At 37.9% G+C, this 16,472-nt stretch overlaps 2 protein-coding genes across 2 annotated transcripts; one reads left to right on the top strand and one right to left on the bottom strand.

Moving 5' to 3' along the window:
* The first annotated feature begins 2,140 nt into the window (after window positions 1–2,140).
* stx5a (syntaxin 5A) lies at window positions 2,141–11,225 on the top strand. Its single transcript, XM_053506043.1, has 11 exons — window positions 2,141–2,231; window positions 4,224–4,458; window positions 6,909–6,976; window positions 7,089–7,144; window positions 7,227–7,297; window positions 7,492–7,608; window positions 7,749–7,805; window positions 7,921–8,002; window positions 8,185–8,291; window positions 8,546–8,667; window positions 9,908–11,225. The coding sequence occupies exons 2-11, from the start codon at window positions 4,390–4,392 to the stop codon at window positions 10,065–10,067; spliced, it is 909 nt and encodes a 302-aa protein (XP_053362018.1). The 5' UTR covers window positions 2,141–2,231; window positions 4,224–4,389; the 3' UTR covers window positions 10,068–11,225.
* Window positions 11,220–14,058, bottom strand: zgc:162144 (RD3 domain-containing protein). The gene is made up of 3 exons (XM_053506044.1): window positions 13,921–14,058; window positions 13,476–13,777; window positions 11,220–12,479 (listed from the first exon to the last, which is right to left on the bottom strand). Exons 2-3 carry the CDS (start codon window positions 13,775–13,777, stop codon window positions 12,113–12,115), a joined length of 669 nt encoding a protein of 222 aa, XP_053362019.1. The 5' UTR covers window positions 13,921–14,058; the 3' UTR covers window positions 11,220–12,112.
* Window positions 14,059–16,472: the final 2,414 nt, after the last annotated feature.

Below are 16,472 nucleotides of genomic sequence, written 5' to 3'. Positions count from 1 at the left end.
TGACTTAAAGTTCACATGTATTTTCAGTGATGAAGCACATGCCATACACATTTCAATAATAATTCACTCATAGCACCAGGAACTGGCAACAGTTCTTAACATTTATTCTAAATGTTTGCAGCATTATTTGAAGTTATGCATGATGCAAATTTTTCAAGGTATTTTGATATCCTAAACTTAAAAAGGTAATTAACTAGTATGTGATGGTGTGTAAAAAGGTTTGGCATAAATTCACTGTACATCATCCAACATGACGTAAATGTCACCTAAACATTTAAAGATAATTACTGCATTGATTGATATGTTTCGGCTGGCAACATGTTAGCCCCACCCAACTGATGTAGTGAGTAGCTTCTCATTTCTTAAACTACCATATCAAAATGTGATAATCTGTTTCTGAAGGTTCATTGTTATATTTATTGGCCTCAATCAAGCAAAGAAAGCAACTAAGATAAAGCTGAAGCTACTAAAATTGGGTTAATTTATTGTCCAACACATTATTAAATCCTAGAAGGATAGCAGTGAACTATCATTTCCAGAAAGCAATGTGGCTGGAAAAAAATTTAATCATAATTATTGGAGATCACTCAACAGTTAGTGAAATCAAATTGTTTAAAAAAAAACAACAACAGTAGAACTCACAGCTATGTTTAATGGTGAAAGAAAGAGTATATCCACATGCACAATGTGAAGATAACTCTGAGGACTGGGACTAAACAGCTCTGTAATCTGACAAGTATCACTTATTAATGAGGCTAATCGGAAAAAGGCTTCAATTTGCTGTGGAGCACTGAAAGAAGGTCCTGTGGTCTGATGAGTCCAGATTTACTCTGTTCTATCATGTCTAATGCTAGGTGTAGAATTTGGGAACACCAATTAGCCTTAATCTTCATGTCTTTGGGTTTTGGGTAAATAAGGGATTACCTGGAGGAAACCCAGCAAGCACGGGAAGAATATGCAAACTCCACACCCACAGACCAAAGGCAGGGATCGAACCCTGACCCTGGAAGTACCACTAAGCCACCATGCTGCCTTTTATAGTTAATATAAATGTGTTTGTTATATACCAGTAAACTGGTAACAGGATCATGGGCGCCCAAGGCTTACCCATGCCCATGGACACCAAAGGCCACCCAGTCTCCACACACACAGACCCGATGTGAGAACCTTTGACACTGTGTAAGGCCACAATGCTACCCACTACGCCACAGTGCCACCGAATTTAGAATTTTATTCTTTTAAAACAAAAACCTCTTCTTCATACCACTTTATCCTGTATACAGTACTGGGTAGTCAGGGGGCCTGTAGCCCTTTCCAGGAGACATGAGGCAGGGTACACCTTGGGCAGGGAGCCAATCATTCGCAGGGCACACATACACACACTCACACACTACGGACAATTTGAAAATGCCAATTGACCTTAATCTGCATGTCTTTGGACTGTGGGAGAAAACCGATCAGGAAACCAAGATTACCAAGAGGAAACCCACCAAGCATGGGGAGAATATGTAAACTTCATGAACACAGACCTGTGGCGGAAATCGAACCTTCGACCCCGGAGGTGTAAGGCCATGGTGCTAACCACTACGCCACCATGCAGCAATATTTTGTATTTAAGTAAATAGAAAAAAAAACACCTCTTGGTTCAAATGCTGAAATTTTTATTTTTATATGCAAATAAAACTGTAACATCACCCAGGGACATTTTTAGGACGCTTGATACACTTCCCTCTGTAGAGTGTTGGCAATATAGTTGGCAAGTTTGATACCAAATTTGAAGTATTATGTCAAGATGTTTACGATGCCAAATTTTCATAAAGTTCATAATAACATCCACAACACTGGCTCGTGCAACAGGCATCACTCCTCCCTTGTAACTCGGACCCACCAACTGCTGCTCGTTTCTGTTTAAGTGAGATGTTTACAATTGAATATATTTGTGTGAGAGAGAATGTGGCGCAAATCAGCCATGCTGCTAAACCTGTGACCTAAAATAAATAGCTTATGTTCAGCACCAGGATGGAAAGATCACGAAGAACAGACACACCCGTACATTCTCCCCGTGTCAGTGACGTCATTAGTCAGGCTCTGGAAGAGCCCAGGGCGCATGCCTGCAAGTGGACGTGGCAAGGACGTCACGCACCGGAAGTTCTCAGCACGGAAACAGTAACCCCCCCCGAAACAGTCGGCAATCCGGCGACACTGAAAAGCGACAGGTTTTCTAAATAACAGTAAGTAAATATCTACGGTATTTTTACCCTTCGTTGTTTTGGTGGTGGTGTTCATATGATATAATTTCAGTTCTATTTATATTACATTCCGTTTAACTGGGAAAATGTGTCGAGTCTTTATACTAGCAAACAGAGCTAACCAGCTGACGAGCTAACGGAGCTACGTAGCTACAAAGCTAGCGACATTTAACTTTCTCTCTGGCGGTCTTAAACAGGACCGCAGTCATGTTCTCACTTACTCACTCATCGTCTATTGGGCATTAGGGGGTATTTGTACTACAGCCACGGTATTTTAACCGATTAGGGTTTAAATAAACATATTAAGTGACAAAATTCACTTTTTAGCACGTAGGTGACTTATTGTTAATTATTTTTACAATAATTGTACAAGTGTAAAAATGAGTGCGTATTTGCGTGCGTGTGTGGTACTGATGCTTGTGTCCAGTACAAGGGGCGGTTCCGATTAAATCCCAGCTTCGAGGCCTCTTAGGTTTTACACCTCCCGCCCCTCCGGTGTGTGACGTGCCTAAAATGACGTCACCAAACGACGTGAAAGATCAGCATGTTGTGCTTTATGGCAAACCAATTTAACGCTTAATATTAGCTCCACTGGATATATATTTAAAATATCCGTAATTCAGTTCTTTCTAGTCATAAATAAGGGTCCAGATAGGCACAGTGACATTCCTCATGTCCACAGAGTCACTCTTCCTAGGACAAGTGATGTCCCTTTTCCCATTCCTATACTGTATATGGAGTTTCTCATTACAGGTATCTTTAAGTCAGTTGTAGCTATGCACATGGTAAAATGTGGATATTTGCGACTAAATGATGACAGTTTCGACAATTTAATTCTGACTAGTCACAATTCCAAATCTAGATAAATTTAAACCCCCCACCTTTCATCAGCACAATCGCTGATGAAAGGTGTATATATATATATATATATATATAAAGGTGTATATATATATATATATATATATATATATATATATATATAGTGTGTGTATATATATATATAGATAATCGTCAAAAGAAAGGTATATATTTTTTATGTTGAAGTGTGTATACCACGTTAGACTCTAACATCTTATTTAATAATAAAAAAAAAAATTCAACTTAACAGATGCACTGGTTGATCAGTCAATGACCAGATTGGCTGTTTTTCAGCTGGATCAGCCTTGGAACAAGTTTTTTTTAGTAGTGCAAGAGAAGTGTTTTTTTTTATGGTGTTACATTATAGGAAGTTGCATGTGTGTTAAGTTTCCGATTGGCCTCTGTTTTTAGTTTTTCTCAAATTTTATGAATGAATGAGTGTCAAAACACACTCATTACACACACTTACACCTGTCTTTAAACACTGCGAGCGCTAATGAGCTTGGAAAAGCATTTTAGTTAGAAGCCCGCATGCTCACAACTGATCTCATTTTCACATTGCGTTTTGAGACATTCGAGGTGGGAAAATGTCTATCTTTATAATTCTAACTACAACTCTAAACTATTTACACATTGGCATTCCATGTGGTTTGGGTGAAGTATTCGCTAAATTTGTTTACAAATAGTAATTATGGTAGATGATGGAGAAATGTTGAATAAGCTGATTGTAGCGGGTGGTCACTGGTGATTCCCATTCCTGATTTTATATACTAAGAAAAATACCTGACAACTGCTAATGATTTATGAAATATTCCTTGTAGCTACATGTTCCTATTAACTGTGTTGCTTGTGATGTTTGGATCTATTTGGTCGACATAATTTGCGCACTCTGTCAATACAATGAGCTCTTAAAAAAGCTAGAAGCTTTCAGGAGATGCAGCATTTAACTGCTAATTTTTAAGCAGCTACGTCATCTGAGCATCATGTGACACACACAGCCTTTGTGATCAGATTGATTTAGTGAGAGGGTCACAGGCAAAGATTGCATATACACATATTTTACTGACATTTTTCTGTTTATCACAAGCTCATTAACCCTGTCCTCTTTTTCCACAGATGAAGCGCGAGATAGTTCAATGGTGCTCACCTCCAGCAAGTTTTTACTGACCCTCTGCCTGTTATGTGTTTTTCATCTCCCTAAATCACTGTAAACCAGTTCACAAAGGTGTTTACTTTGGACTTTGAATTTATCAGTACACCTCATCGTGCTTTTTCGAACATCATGACGTGCAGGGATCGAACCCTAGAGTTTCAGTCCGCCTGCAAGTCTCTGCAGGGGAGACAGATACAGGTAGGACACCAAGTTCAGTTCTCTGTCTAAAAAACTTATATAAAACCTATATAAAAACTTAGCTAAATATAACACATATAAAAGAAACCAAGTCACAAAGTTCCCAAAGTTTACGATTGAATCTAAAGTACTTTTGAGATACGTTTGTACTGGTCGAAAGTTTTAAGCTGTTTCTTGTTTTCTCACATTTTGCTTCCAAAGAGCTAGACTTTTTTGTATTTTCTAATAGCGTCTTGAGGAATAATTGTCCAGGCTTTTTAAAGGACATTTTGGCTTCCATTTTTTGCAAGTTTTTTACGATCAATCTCCCTGAATCGCTGTAAACCAGTTCACAACCAATTTTTTAAAGGTTTCTTTAGACACAGTAAATTATTTGTTCCTGTTGCTTTTAATTTTTTTCTACACAATTTAATTTCATAAGGAAAAATAAGGGGACTCAAGACTTATAGCGCACCTTATATGTGGCTGAATCTAAAAGTAAGTTTCACCTTTAGCTGATGCTTTTGGTAGCCATCACCAAGCTTCTGGCAGATTTCTGGTTGGCTATTTTATCCTTTTGGCATAATTGGTAGTGTTCATTTAAATTTGTTGGTTTCCTGGCACAGGCCCGACATTTAAACACAGTCTGCATATTTTTTTTAATAGGGGCAAGTTTCCAAAAGCTTGAAGTTATCCTGCTTTATTCATTCCGCAACCAGTCATAAAACTAATGATTTTAAGATTATCTCAAAAACATCTGAGGAAGTCCTGCTTCTTTGCTATTCTATCCCCTGAGAACAGACCCAAAGCACGATGCTACCATCACCATGCTTAACAGGTGGTAGAGTGTTATTGGGGTTGAATTTGGGACACTTTTTTAAACATACATCTAATCAGATCCTTTCTTCTTACGGCTTTCACACTGTCCGTGTGGTCGCCTGCAGACTTGAAGCGAGCTTGAAGATGTAATTTTTGTATGGAGCTGCGGTTGTTTTTCTTGTACAGCAGTAGGGATGCACCGATACCGGTATCTGGTATCGGCCTCAATACCACATTTTCTAAAGTACTCGTTAAAAGTCCCCCGATACCAGGGCCTAAAAATGTCTGTTTGAGCGGCATGTAAGGGGTTAATCACAGGCGCTGAGTGCCCGCCCCAGGCCCGGCTGCAGCTCAGAGCGGGGAGAAGGTGAGGCGAGACATGTCAGCCGTGTGGAACTATTTCAAAGTGAATGAAGACTACAAAACAAAGGCGGACTGCAAATTGTGCTCAGCGAAATTGTCCAGAGGAGGCTCAAAAGGTAGCGCATTTAACACAAGTAATTTAATAAAAAATTAAAGCTGTTACCTGTGAAATTAAATCATGTTTTTATTAAGTACTCGGTATCGGTGAGTACTGAAATGCAAGTACTCGTACTCGTTTTCCAAAAAAGTGGTATCGGTGCATCCCTATACAGCAGCCTTTCAGTCCATGCTGATATAAAACACTTTTAAATCTTTAGTCCTGTGTCATGGTTCCTGATTTGCTTCATGATCATTCGAACTACGGTGCAACGGATCTGAAAATGTTTACAGTTTGCATCATATCACTGATTTTAATCATGGATCTGGTTATTTTTTGGATCAGCAAAAAAGCTGATGAATATTATTTTACTTTCCATTTCTTACATACATGACTGCACAGGGCTATTGCCCTTTCTTATTGCACCATGTGTTGGCCAATCGTATGAATTGCTGCCAAATAAACCCTTTTTATGTCAGCATAGAGAACCTGCATAATCAATAACAGGAAACTCAAATGCCTTGTGCTTGGTAAGACATTTCAAGACTGAATCTAACAGATAATGATGATTTCCATGTGTGTATAATTTGCATTCTCTGTTACTGTCAGAATACCAACAGTAAATTAAACTTTTTTTTGTTGCTATTAATAAGATAGCATAAGATTATAATAATTATAACGACTGTGATCCTGTTTTGGATAGAAAAGTCACTAACGCTGAATGACTAAAAGGATGTCGACATGCAAGACAAACACTTGCTTCTGATTATATTTACATGCTTCCGGTCTGTGTGCCAGCAGAAGTGGACATGGTTGTAGTCACTTTGCTTAATGAAGATCACTGGATTAATTTTTAATTTTAAGCATCAGTTATGCCCAAATTTGCCTGGTTGAAAAAAAAGCTGTTCGTTGATTTAAATTTGAAAAGCATTTGCTATCCTGTCTTCTATGTGGTAGGATCTTTGTGATGAAATTTAGTTTTCTCTCTTCTTTGTGGCATATTTTTGTTTCATTTTCATGTTTATATTTTGTAGAACACACAGTTGCTCAAGTTTCAAGTTTAAACTTCTGAACCTGTAAAAATCTATAATGCATTTATCAGTTGTAGCTTTTTGTTGCTGAGTCATGAAGGTCATGAAATGTTTGTTTAAATACATCCTTAGAGTTTTTCTTGTTTGTTTCTGTTTTACAGAATGGAACGCTGGCAAAACCCAACCATAATGCTCTTAAACAGCGGAGTGACTTCACGCTCATGGCGAAGTAAGATTTGTAAATATATAAATGCATATATGTTTTAATAGTTACAGCTAGATTTTATACAGCTTCTAATATTTCCTTTGCATTTCGTTCCTGCTGCGTTTGTGCTGCTCAGGAGAATTGGAAAAGACTTGAGTAATACGTTTGCTAAACTGGAAAAGCTCACAATTTGTAAGTACCAGGCTGATTGAAAATGTCTGTTTTAGTACACAATAATTTACCGTCATAACTAACACTGCTTTTGTTTTTTTAGTGGCCAAAAGGAAATCTCTGTTTGATGACAAGGCTGTCGAGATCGAAGAGTTGACCTACATTATAAAGCAGGTCAGAGGTCATTCATGAAGTTTTGCTGTTAGGTGTTTCTTGGTCATGTTAGCTATTAATCAGATGATCTTCATCATCATATTTGTGGTCAAAGTTTCTATTTCATTTATTTAAAAAATTAAAATATATCTTTATGGATTTAAAATTATACAACTGTGTGTATTCATTTTGGAGTGCGTTTATCTCTGTTCCAGGACATTAACAGTTTAAATAAACAGATAGCACAGCTGCAAGACCTTGTGCGCTCACGAACTGAACAAAATGGACGCCACATTCAGACACATTCCAACACAATTGTTGTCTCCCTCCAGGTAAGTCGACTTATCTGATCATCTCCATGAAAATCCTTTCCAGATTATAATCTTTCTCTTATCTTTCATTCACATTGCTGGAATATGTAAAATGCAACAGAAGGTTTTAAGTAAAGTTTTCTCTCTTTGGATGTTTGCAGTCAAAGTTGGCATCAATGTCTAACGATTTCAAGTCTGTGTTGGAAGTGCGAACTGAGGTAAAAATTATTTATTTGTTTAGCTGCAGGAAATGCAACTCTTTTTTTTTTTATCAGCAGCATCCTCTTTAATTTTTTCATTAATTGTTTAATTTTTGTGTTTCTCTCCATGTAGAATCTAAAACAGCAACGCAGCAGAAGAGAACAGTTCTCTCAGGCACGGGTGTCCGCCTCACCTCTGCTTGCCAACAACTTCAGTAAGTTAACAAAGAATTACAATTTCAGACTGTCAGAAAGGAAATATAAACATAACATTTAAATTAAGCAGATCTTCTCTGCACATTGGTACAGAAAGGATTTTGATCAGCTTTTGTGTAAACATAAAATACTTTCATTGATGCTTAATCTTAAATTAGTTGATTTATTTTTTTTTTTTTAGGTAGTTCAGTATTGATGCAGGATGAATCTAGGAGCCTAGGCAGTGATGTGGCCATTGACATGGATTCGAGTGCCAATCCCCTCCAACTGCAGCTTATTGATGAACAGGTATGACTCAGATTCCGGCGTTGGGGTCACTTTTAAGATCTTGTTTTTTTGCTCTTCTAAAAATAAAGTGTTGGTGTTGTATTTTAGAAGATGAGGCTTATTGATTAAAGCTTTTATTTATTTAAACATTCTTTGCTCGGGCTGTCATTATTGTTCCTGTATTTTTTAATTGTAGCTACCGAATAAAAAATGTTTTTAAAAACTGTACTCAGTTGTTTATTTATTTATTTTTTGTTCTTTAATGTCATGTACAGGACTCTTATATCCAGAGTCGAGCAGACACCATGCAGAACATTGAGAGCACCATTGTGGAGCTGGGCTCCATCTTCCAACAGCTGGCACATATGGTCAAAGAGCAGGAGGAGACCGTTCAGAGGTGAGGTGGAGAATGCTAAATTACTGTTGTTTAATGTGTAAAGTACTGAAGTAACCATACATGTATCAGCTATCACACCAATCAAGTAAAGTTTCAGTGTTTTTGTGCCTTCACCAGGTTTTGGCTGCTTGAAAAGTAAATGTTATAATTAATAGTGGGGTAGTTAGCTAAGTAAGTAATTAAGGAAACAAATGAGTATGTGGTTATTTTCCTGTTTAGAGAATTATTGCCACCACATTTGTCTGTGCCCTTTTCAAGTTTTTGGCCAATGATTGCTTAATAAGTCTTGGTGTGTTCTCATCCAGTTGCACATATCATTAGAATCTGGTTCATTTTCTCATTCCTGTGTTAAACCGTGGGGTGACTGTGTGTTGTGCCTGCAGGAGAAATGTGTGATCATCTGGTTTAGCTTGACGCATTATTTTGCTTACATTTGAATGTGCTTCCACATATGTGTGTTCATGATTTAGCGAAAGATCGACTGTCACTCTTAGTCTAGTTGGTTAAAATCATTTTATTAGCCAGGTCACTGTTCTAAAGGCTTCTGGAATATACTAAATTTAAACACAGCTACATAGCAAATGAAGATCTTTGTTTTGGAAAAAAATCTATTTCTGGGTGCGAAATTGTGTGATCACAAATAGAAAACAATGAAATCTGTAAGGGCTGATTTCCCTACCTCTGGAGTAGACATAAATTGTTAATCAGGATTAATTGATAATAATATTTAACTGAAATCTTTTGCTTCGAAAAGGCTTGTCTATGTTTGTAGAGAACAAAGGCTATCCTGTCTGGTCTAATCCCACCGAAAGGTTAATGTAGCACAAATTGCTGAAAAAAAGTTCAGGCTTTGATAGAAAGGTATTTGAACAAATCACTGGTCTGATCCATGGAGACTTTACTTTGCAATTTACAGGACTTAATGGATCTGCTGCTAATGTCCTGGTATCTGATACCACAGCACACCCCCAGAGGTCTTGTGGAGTCGTGTGTCAAGGGGTCAGAGATGTTTTAGTGGCACAAGGGGAAACCATTATTGGATTTAATGGACTTTAATGCTATGGCTGATCGTAATATATCATAGCTTATATTATGTGCACTATTTGTAATAGTATGAGGCACTGACATTTAAGAAGCAGGGAGCATATCTAGGATTAAGAGTGGTTAAACTGGTTTTACTTGTCTGATATTTGAATTGAACACTGCTTGAGGGTAAATCTTCTCCTCGTTCATTCCGTAGGATTGATTCCAACGTGGAGGACACTCAGCTGAATGTGGAAATGGCCCACACAGAGATCCTGAAATACTTTCAGTCAGTCTCCTCCAACCGCTGGCTAATGATTAAGATCTTCCTTGTCCTGGTGGTCTTTTTCATTATATTTGTGGTCTTCCTTGCCTGAGAGGAATGCACTATGAGGAACAATGGGAATAAGAAGCGGACAGCGTGAAGCAGCCATGGACTCTTATTGGGCGATGTGCAAACAAATGAAGTAGACTGGACAACAATAGCTTTGCCACAGGAGCAGACAAATTGTACCACTTGCGTATTGTATGCTTTTACTGAGAATGAAAAACGTTAGATAAATTATAGACCTAAATAGATATAACTTGTGTGGTCTGTCTTGCTCTCTGCATAAATTATGATGATGAAGGCAGTTCTAAAACATCCTCCCCTATTCAGGGAGTGGTGTCGGATTTCATTTTTGTCTTCTCTCTTTGTTACCTTGAGACATATTCATTATAATACCTGAGCCTTCACTTACCATACTTATTTTAAGGAGAAGGCTAATTTGTGAATGGTTTGATTCTGCAAACTGGTTTAGTTTTTTTTTCCTTACAGTGTTATCAACAATCAGTGATAACATGAATGATGTAAAAGACTTACTTTTACGATTAATTAATATGATCGCTTGTACAGTTCTCCCTACGATAACATTATGATCTTATATGTGCTTCTTCCTGTCTCCTGTTTGTACAAAGGAGCATTAGTTCTTTGATAAAAACTAAATTGCCTTGTAAAGGCTTTTTACTGTAAATTGTTGGAAGAGTTCCTTATTTTCCTAACTCTTATTTTCCAATAGCAAGCTAGGTACTCATGGTCTCATGATTTTATGCTTTGTATAGTGTAAATGAAGACTGTTTTTCAGTGTATTGTTGGCAGTGACTTCTCCATAAAGTGAGCCAAAACTAAAGCATGACTTTGAAAACAGTATGTGAATTTCTAAAGTGAACAGCTTTGGATAAAGCTACATTCAGTCCTCGGTCACTATGAATGCAGAGTTTGTAAGATCCCCAGTCTTATATGTGAAACAAACTCTAAAAGACTAAAGCATTAATTGATATTATCAACATATGTAAAGTCTCTCAACATTCACTTTTTTCATTAAGTGCTTACATTAGACAATTCAATCAACATGCACAAATGTACAGCATTTTATTTAAAAAAAGCACTTTTTTTAATCATGTATGTTTTCTCACTTTTTTTAGCCTCAAGTAAGAACTGAAATAGTAACTGGTTTCTGGATAGAGCTGCATATTAAAACAAATCTTCAAACCTGGCTCCTTTTTCTGTGTGTTTATAGACAAGTTTATCAGTACAAGCTTGTAGACTAACCTAAACCTTATGTTGTGTATTCTTGTCTTAAAGGACTGTATTAGTGACCATTGGTGTAATATAACCTGAAGTTAGATTGTATAGATCATTTGCAATGAACATCCCTGGGTACAATTTGTTAAAAGAAAAAAATTACATGATGCAAAATAACATGTTAGCTTAACCACATTAATGCATTTTTTAAAACTGTGATTAGCCTTACTCCAGACACTACTTTTAGACTTGTTGCCTCAATTGACAGCATCTAACTAATCAAATTTGAGATGTGCTGTGATATTTAAAAAAATTCTATCATCAATGTAAAACTTTGGAAATGGTGTTTAGTATTTGTGGTGAGGGGTGTTCAAGTCAAACCAGGATTGTGCAAAATAATAGAAAAGTTAAAGTACCTAGTTAAAACTACTGTTATTTATGTACATGATCCCCTATTATAAAAGAAGTTCCTGAGAGGCCAGCGTTTCAGATGTGAAGCAGGAGTCTGATCATGGCTCCAGCATCCTGAGAAAGCTTTCTACCTAGATGGTATCCAAGCACTAGTGAAACACAATGAAACAATGGTAACAGTTCTGTTATTCTGCTATTTAGAAGTCCTGGTTTTATTTGAACGCCCCTCGGTCAAACAAATCTTGCTTGTATAAACAAAAAAGTCAATAGACTAAAATCATAACTGTACATTTTTGTTATAAAGTGAGTACATGTGTGAATGACGATCTAACACGCTCTTCTACACACTTTGTCTTTCTACTTGTTTTGCACCATGAAGGTACCCTGTCCATTCCTTCCTTCTCCTCTCCACATTGCCCTGTTCCCTATTTCCTTGCTCCTCACTCTTCAGCTCTGAGCAGACCCCTCTGTTGGGATTATTTCTGGCATGCTTTGGCTCCTCCCTCTTCTTGGTCGTGATGCCCCGGATGTCACCTGCTCTGCAGCTTCTTCTTCCTCCTCCTCTGACCATGTGCTTTCCTGTAGGTTGCCCCGGGAACCACTGAAGCTACCCATGCCACGGCTAAGTGCACGGAACTTGGATCGGAAGGTGACGAATGACAGGCTTTTACTGCGCTGCTTCTCCCAACGTGCTGTGCGCACCTGCAGGTCTTCATCAGCCTGCTCCTCATCCAGACAGGCCCTCAGCACTGAGCGGAACAGCTGAGGAACCTTATGCACTTCTGGCTCAATCTCAGACACAAGATTGCGAAACCTGAAAGAATGAGACAATAACAATAAATGACAATTAATCAGGTAAAAATGCACAAAAGTAAAAATGGTTTTACTAGATGCATTGCAGAAGTGTAGAACCCAACACACACAGCCTGTAAATTGTAAACAGATGTTTTTCAGTTAAACCATAGCTCATAATATTAGACCATTATATTTACATTCCTTTGAGTTATCCTGTATTTTTAACGTTAACTTTTCCTTTTTTTAGCTAGAGACCCGTAAATATGAGAAACTCTGCAAAAACCCAGCTGAAATTTTTTGACAGTACTGTATAGTGGAGTTATAAACGTTCACTAATCAGCAGGTAAATTGAATAACATTTATACTGGTGACAGGATAATGGGCACCCATGACCTCATCTATACCAGTGATGACCAAAGGCCAGCCCGCCTGGTCCGATCACACAGAAAAACCAATGCAGCACAACTTGCTGAAAAAAGTCAGTTCTGGCTATGATGGGTATCAGAATACTCAGAGTATGTCACAGTATATGTGGCTTAGCAGGCCAAGAGTTCAAGGTTGTTGATCCGGCCTTCAAATTTCCCAGATTGTAGTGTGACCAAGTATCCATGGAATGTGCCAGACAAACAAGTCCGATCCATGGTGGCAATACCTTGCAACCCACAGCACCAAAAGGATCCTCTGCTAACGTTTCACTGCCACACACCACAGCACCGCCTCTGATATCTTGTAGACTCATGCCCCAAGAGACCAGAGCTTAGCCTTAGTGGCACAAAGGGTGCATACAATATACTGGGCTTAATATTTTTTTGTTTTAACGTTATGGCTGGTTAGTGCAACAATGCATAAGCCTACATTATTTGACTATTACTGTTTAAGATAAAACTTTTTATTCTGCACATCAGATAGCTGCCAAACTCTCTGGGGGTCTTCCTCCTGGCCTGGGACAGCTTTCCTGGTTGTTCTTCTTACTTTTTACAATCTATCAATCTGCCAGTTTCATGATCCTGCCTACCTGACAATAACAGGGCCGCACTGTGAAGGTGGGATCCGGGCACAGAGCTCCTGCAAGTCCACCACATCTCTATCTGTGAGCTCATATGGTACATGGGGTCGAGGCCCGGCCAGCCAGCTGTAGTCTGGTGAGGAAGAGGAGCTGCGACGGCGCACCTTGGTGGCCTTCTCCAAACAAATACGTTCAGTACGCTTCACCATGGCACCCAGCTCCAACATCAGGGTGTTAGTGACCAGCTCCTCCGGAGTGCGCTGGCCAGGCACCTTCGGCTCCAGAGAGAACACAGCAGACCAGGGGAACATCTGAGAGAAAGAAAGAAACATGTCTATTCAAGGTTTTGTTTAACGCATATCGTATGTCTACATTAAAGACAGCAGTATGCATATACCTCTGTTTGAATTATTGCCTCCGAGCAGTTTATAAATTATTGCACATTAGCCCTTACCTTTCCAGGAGTTGTTTTCCTACTTCTGAATTGTAGCTTGACTCCAGTGTGTCCGCAGTCTAAGTTTTCCAGTCAGGGACACATGCACATTGCAAAGCGACACTAGATGGTTTCGCAGGTTTCCATGCACACCTGTGAGTTCTTGTAACGACACGGCCCCTCTGGTCTATATCTAATCACTTTGCATAAGAGAGTAATCCTGTAGAAATAGTGATTGACGTGTCTTACGAACCCGATAAGCCCGTCCTGTGAAGGTGTCCATGTGTTTGCATGAGTGCAGATATAGAAGACATACAACAATGCTTTGTTATTGCAACTGAAAATTGGAAAAAGTTCAGTTCACGGTGTAAAATGATCACAAATCTGAAACAGGCACAATGATGCTCTATTGTCTGGGCAACTTGTAAACATCATTAAAATCAGAACCATTGCTTCCCAAAGATTTCTGCTGGATACTTCCACATATTTATTCATGCTGAAGGCTAAATCCAGAATGTTTTTTACTTTATCCAATATAGTTAGTGATATAAGTTGTAGAAATATTGACAGAAGAAATGATCTGCCGGAAACAGCCCTCAATTTACAGATTACAGGATACATGTTACATAACCTAAGTATCATCTTAATCATTACTTAGTGTTCCCTGCAGTCTGTGCATGATAGTCAGACTTTACTGTCAGACTATAAAAGTACTATGAATATTACAAGGGTTTCCACTCAGCTCAGCACTAACAGGGCTTTATTTTTAGTTTGTATTAACTGGGATTATATAACAGATACGTGCCACACGTGTCATGAAGCACGGTTCTACTGCTAATATTAATTAAAGCCAGTTGTATAGCTTTTTTTTTTTTTTAATAAGAGAACAGGTATACTGCCACACTCGACACATTTATGCTGTGAAAACTATGCAAATGTTCAAAACAACAGCATACGGTATATACTGTATTAATTAGTTTAGAATAACAAAACATGGTAGTGAAAGCATAATAGTGAAATTATTCAATTGAAGAATGCATCATTTATTATTACCATTTCCTTTATTACTAGGCGACTAGTCAGAATGTAAACAACTATTCATGTATGTAGCTGATGCTCATATCTAAAGTGCACATAGCTAATGGTCCAACATTTAAAGTACTTGGAGACTCAGTAGTGGTCTAGGTGTTATTTGTTCAAGTTATTGTGTGAAGAGGGTGTGCAGAGGAAATCTAGATTTGAACCGATTGCAACTGGAACCAGTGGAAGGCTCTCCACAGGGGAGTAACTTATGAAAAATCAAACGTGATATGAGGTTGTAAAGTGTATTTATCTTGCTGAGCTACATTTACAGAATCTACGAGCACATTTAAAGGTCTCTTTAATAATATTAACAGTTTATTAAAAAAAATCCTCAAACTGATATAAAATACTCTGGTGCCATGTCACAATCATCTGTAGGTCTTGATCTGTACAATATGTGCATTGATTTTCTTTTCGCCTTGATCTATGATTGGCTGGTCAGATAGCTGCATAAACAAAAATGTGTACATGTGTTCCTGGGCAAGTAGGTGGTGAGTGTAGAAGATATACACTGCCTGTAACAGTTTAAGGTTTCTGAGCACTATTGTTGGGTAAAAATTCTTTGTTTATTAAATTTTATGATTCACAAATATTCAGAAAATTTCCTAGTTCTGTTGATGTGCCTGATGGACTTATACCAGCACTGCACAAACCAACATGGCAGTGTTACAGCTCTGTTAAGAATAGTCTACCATTTAATTATGATCTGATCAATACAGAGTCTATTTCTGACTGAGAAAGAGAGACAACAAACTTTATGGAAACAGATGGACTATTGTGAGTAATTGTCTACCTAAAAACGTAGATTCAGATAGATTTCTAACTTTGTTTTTGCTGCTTACAAACATGGTAAGTAGCGAGTTCAACTAAAAAAGCTGGTTACACAACATTGAAACAATGTAAGGGAAATAGAAGTAAGTCTAGTAAATTCAGGTTTTTATCAGATACTGGCTTACTGCAATGTTGCTTTATTTAACATGAATATCATCAAAAAGGAGAAGAATGCTTACTCACTCTCTCATCAAACATAACAGCAGGCAGAACCAACAGATATGAGCAATAATCAACCAATGTGGATTTTTTCCTAATAAGAAAATAGTGATAACTAATCTTCCATTAATGAATTGTACACATTTTTAAAACAATTTGATATTTACATTGGGGGTATGGTAGCTTAGTGATTAGCATGGTTGGCTTTCACCCACAGGGTATGAGGTTTGAATTCTGTCTCTAGTCTGTGTGCATGCCTATTGTGTGTGTGTGTGTGTATATATATATATATATATATATATATGGATTAGTGGGATGTCTTTTAACAGAACGAGAAAGGAATCTAAGTGTCATATTCTCCTCACTTCTTTTTATTTGGGGTTACCAGAATTTAAAAAAGCTATAACTTTTCTTCTTCTTTCACATCACGTGAAAAGGAGCCATATTTTATTTTAATGTTTCACAGCTTTCAGTTTCCTTTTTCTTCTACTACACAGTAT

Source organism: Clarias gariepinus, chromosome 10, assembly GCF_024256425.1.
Source record: "Clarias gariepinus isolate MV-2021 ecotype Netherlands chromosome 10, CGAR_prim_01v2, whole genome shotgun sequence".
Lineage (NCBI taxonomy): Eukaryota > Metazoa > Chordata > Actinopteri > Siluriformes > Clariidae > Clarias > Clarias gariepinus.
This window is presented reverse-complemented; position numbering and strand designations above follow the sequence as displayed.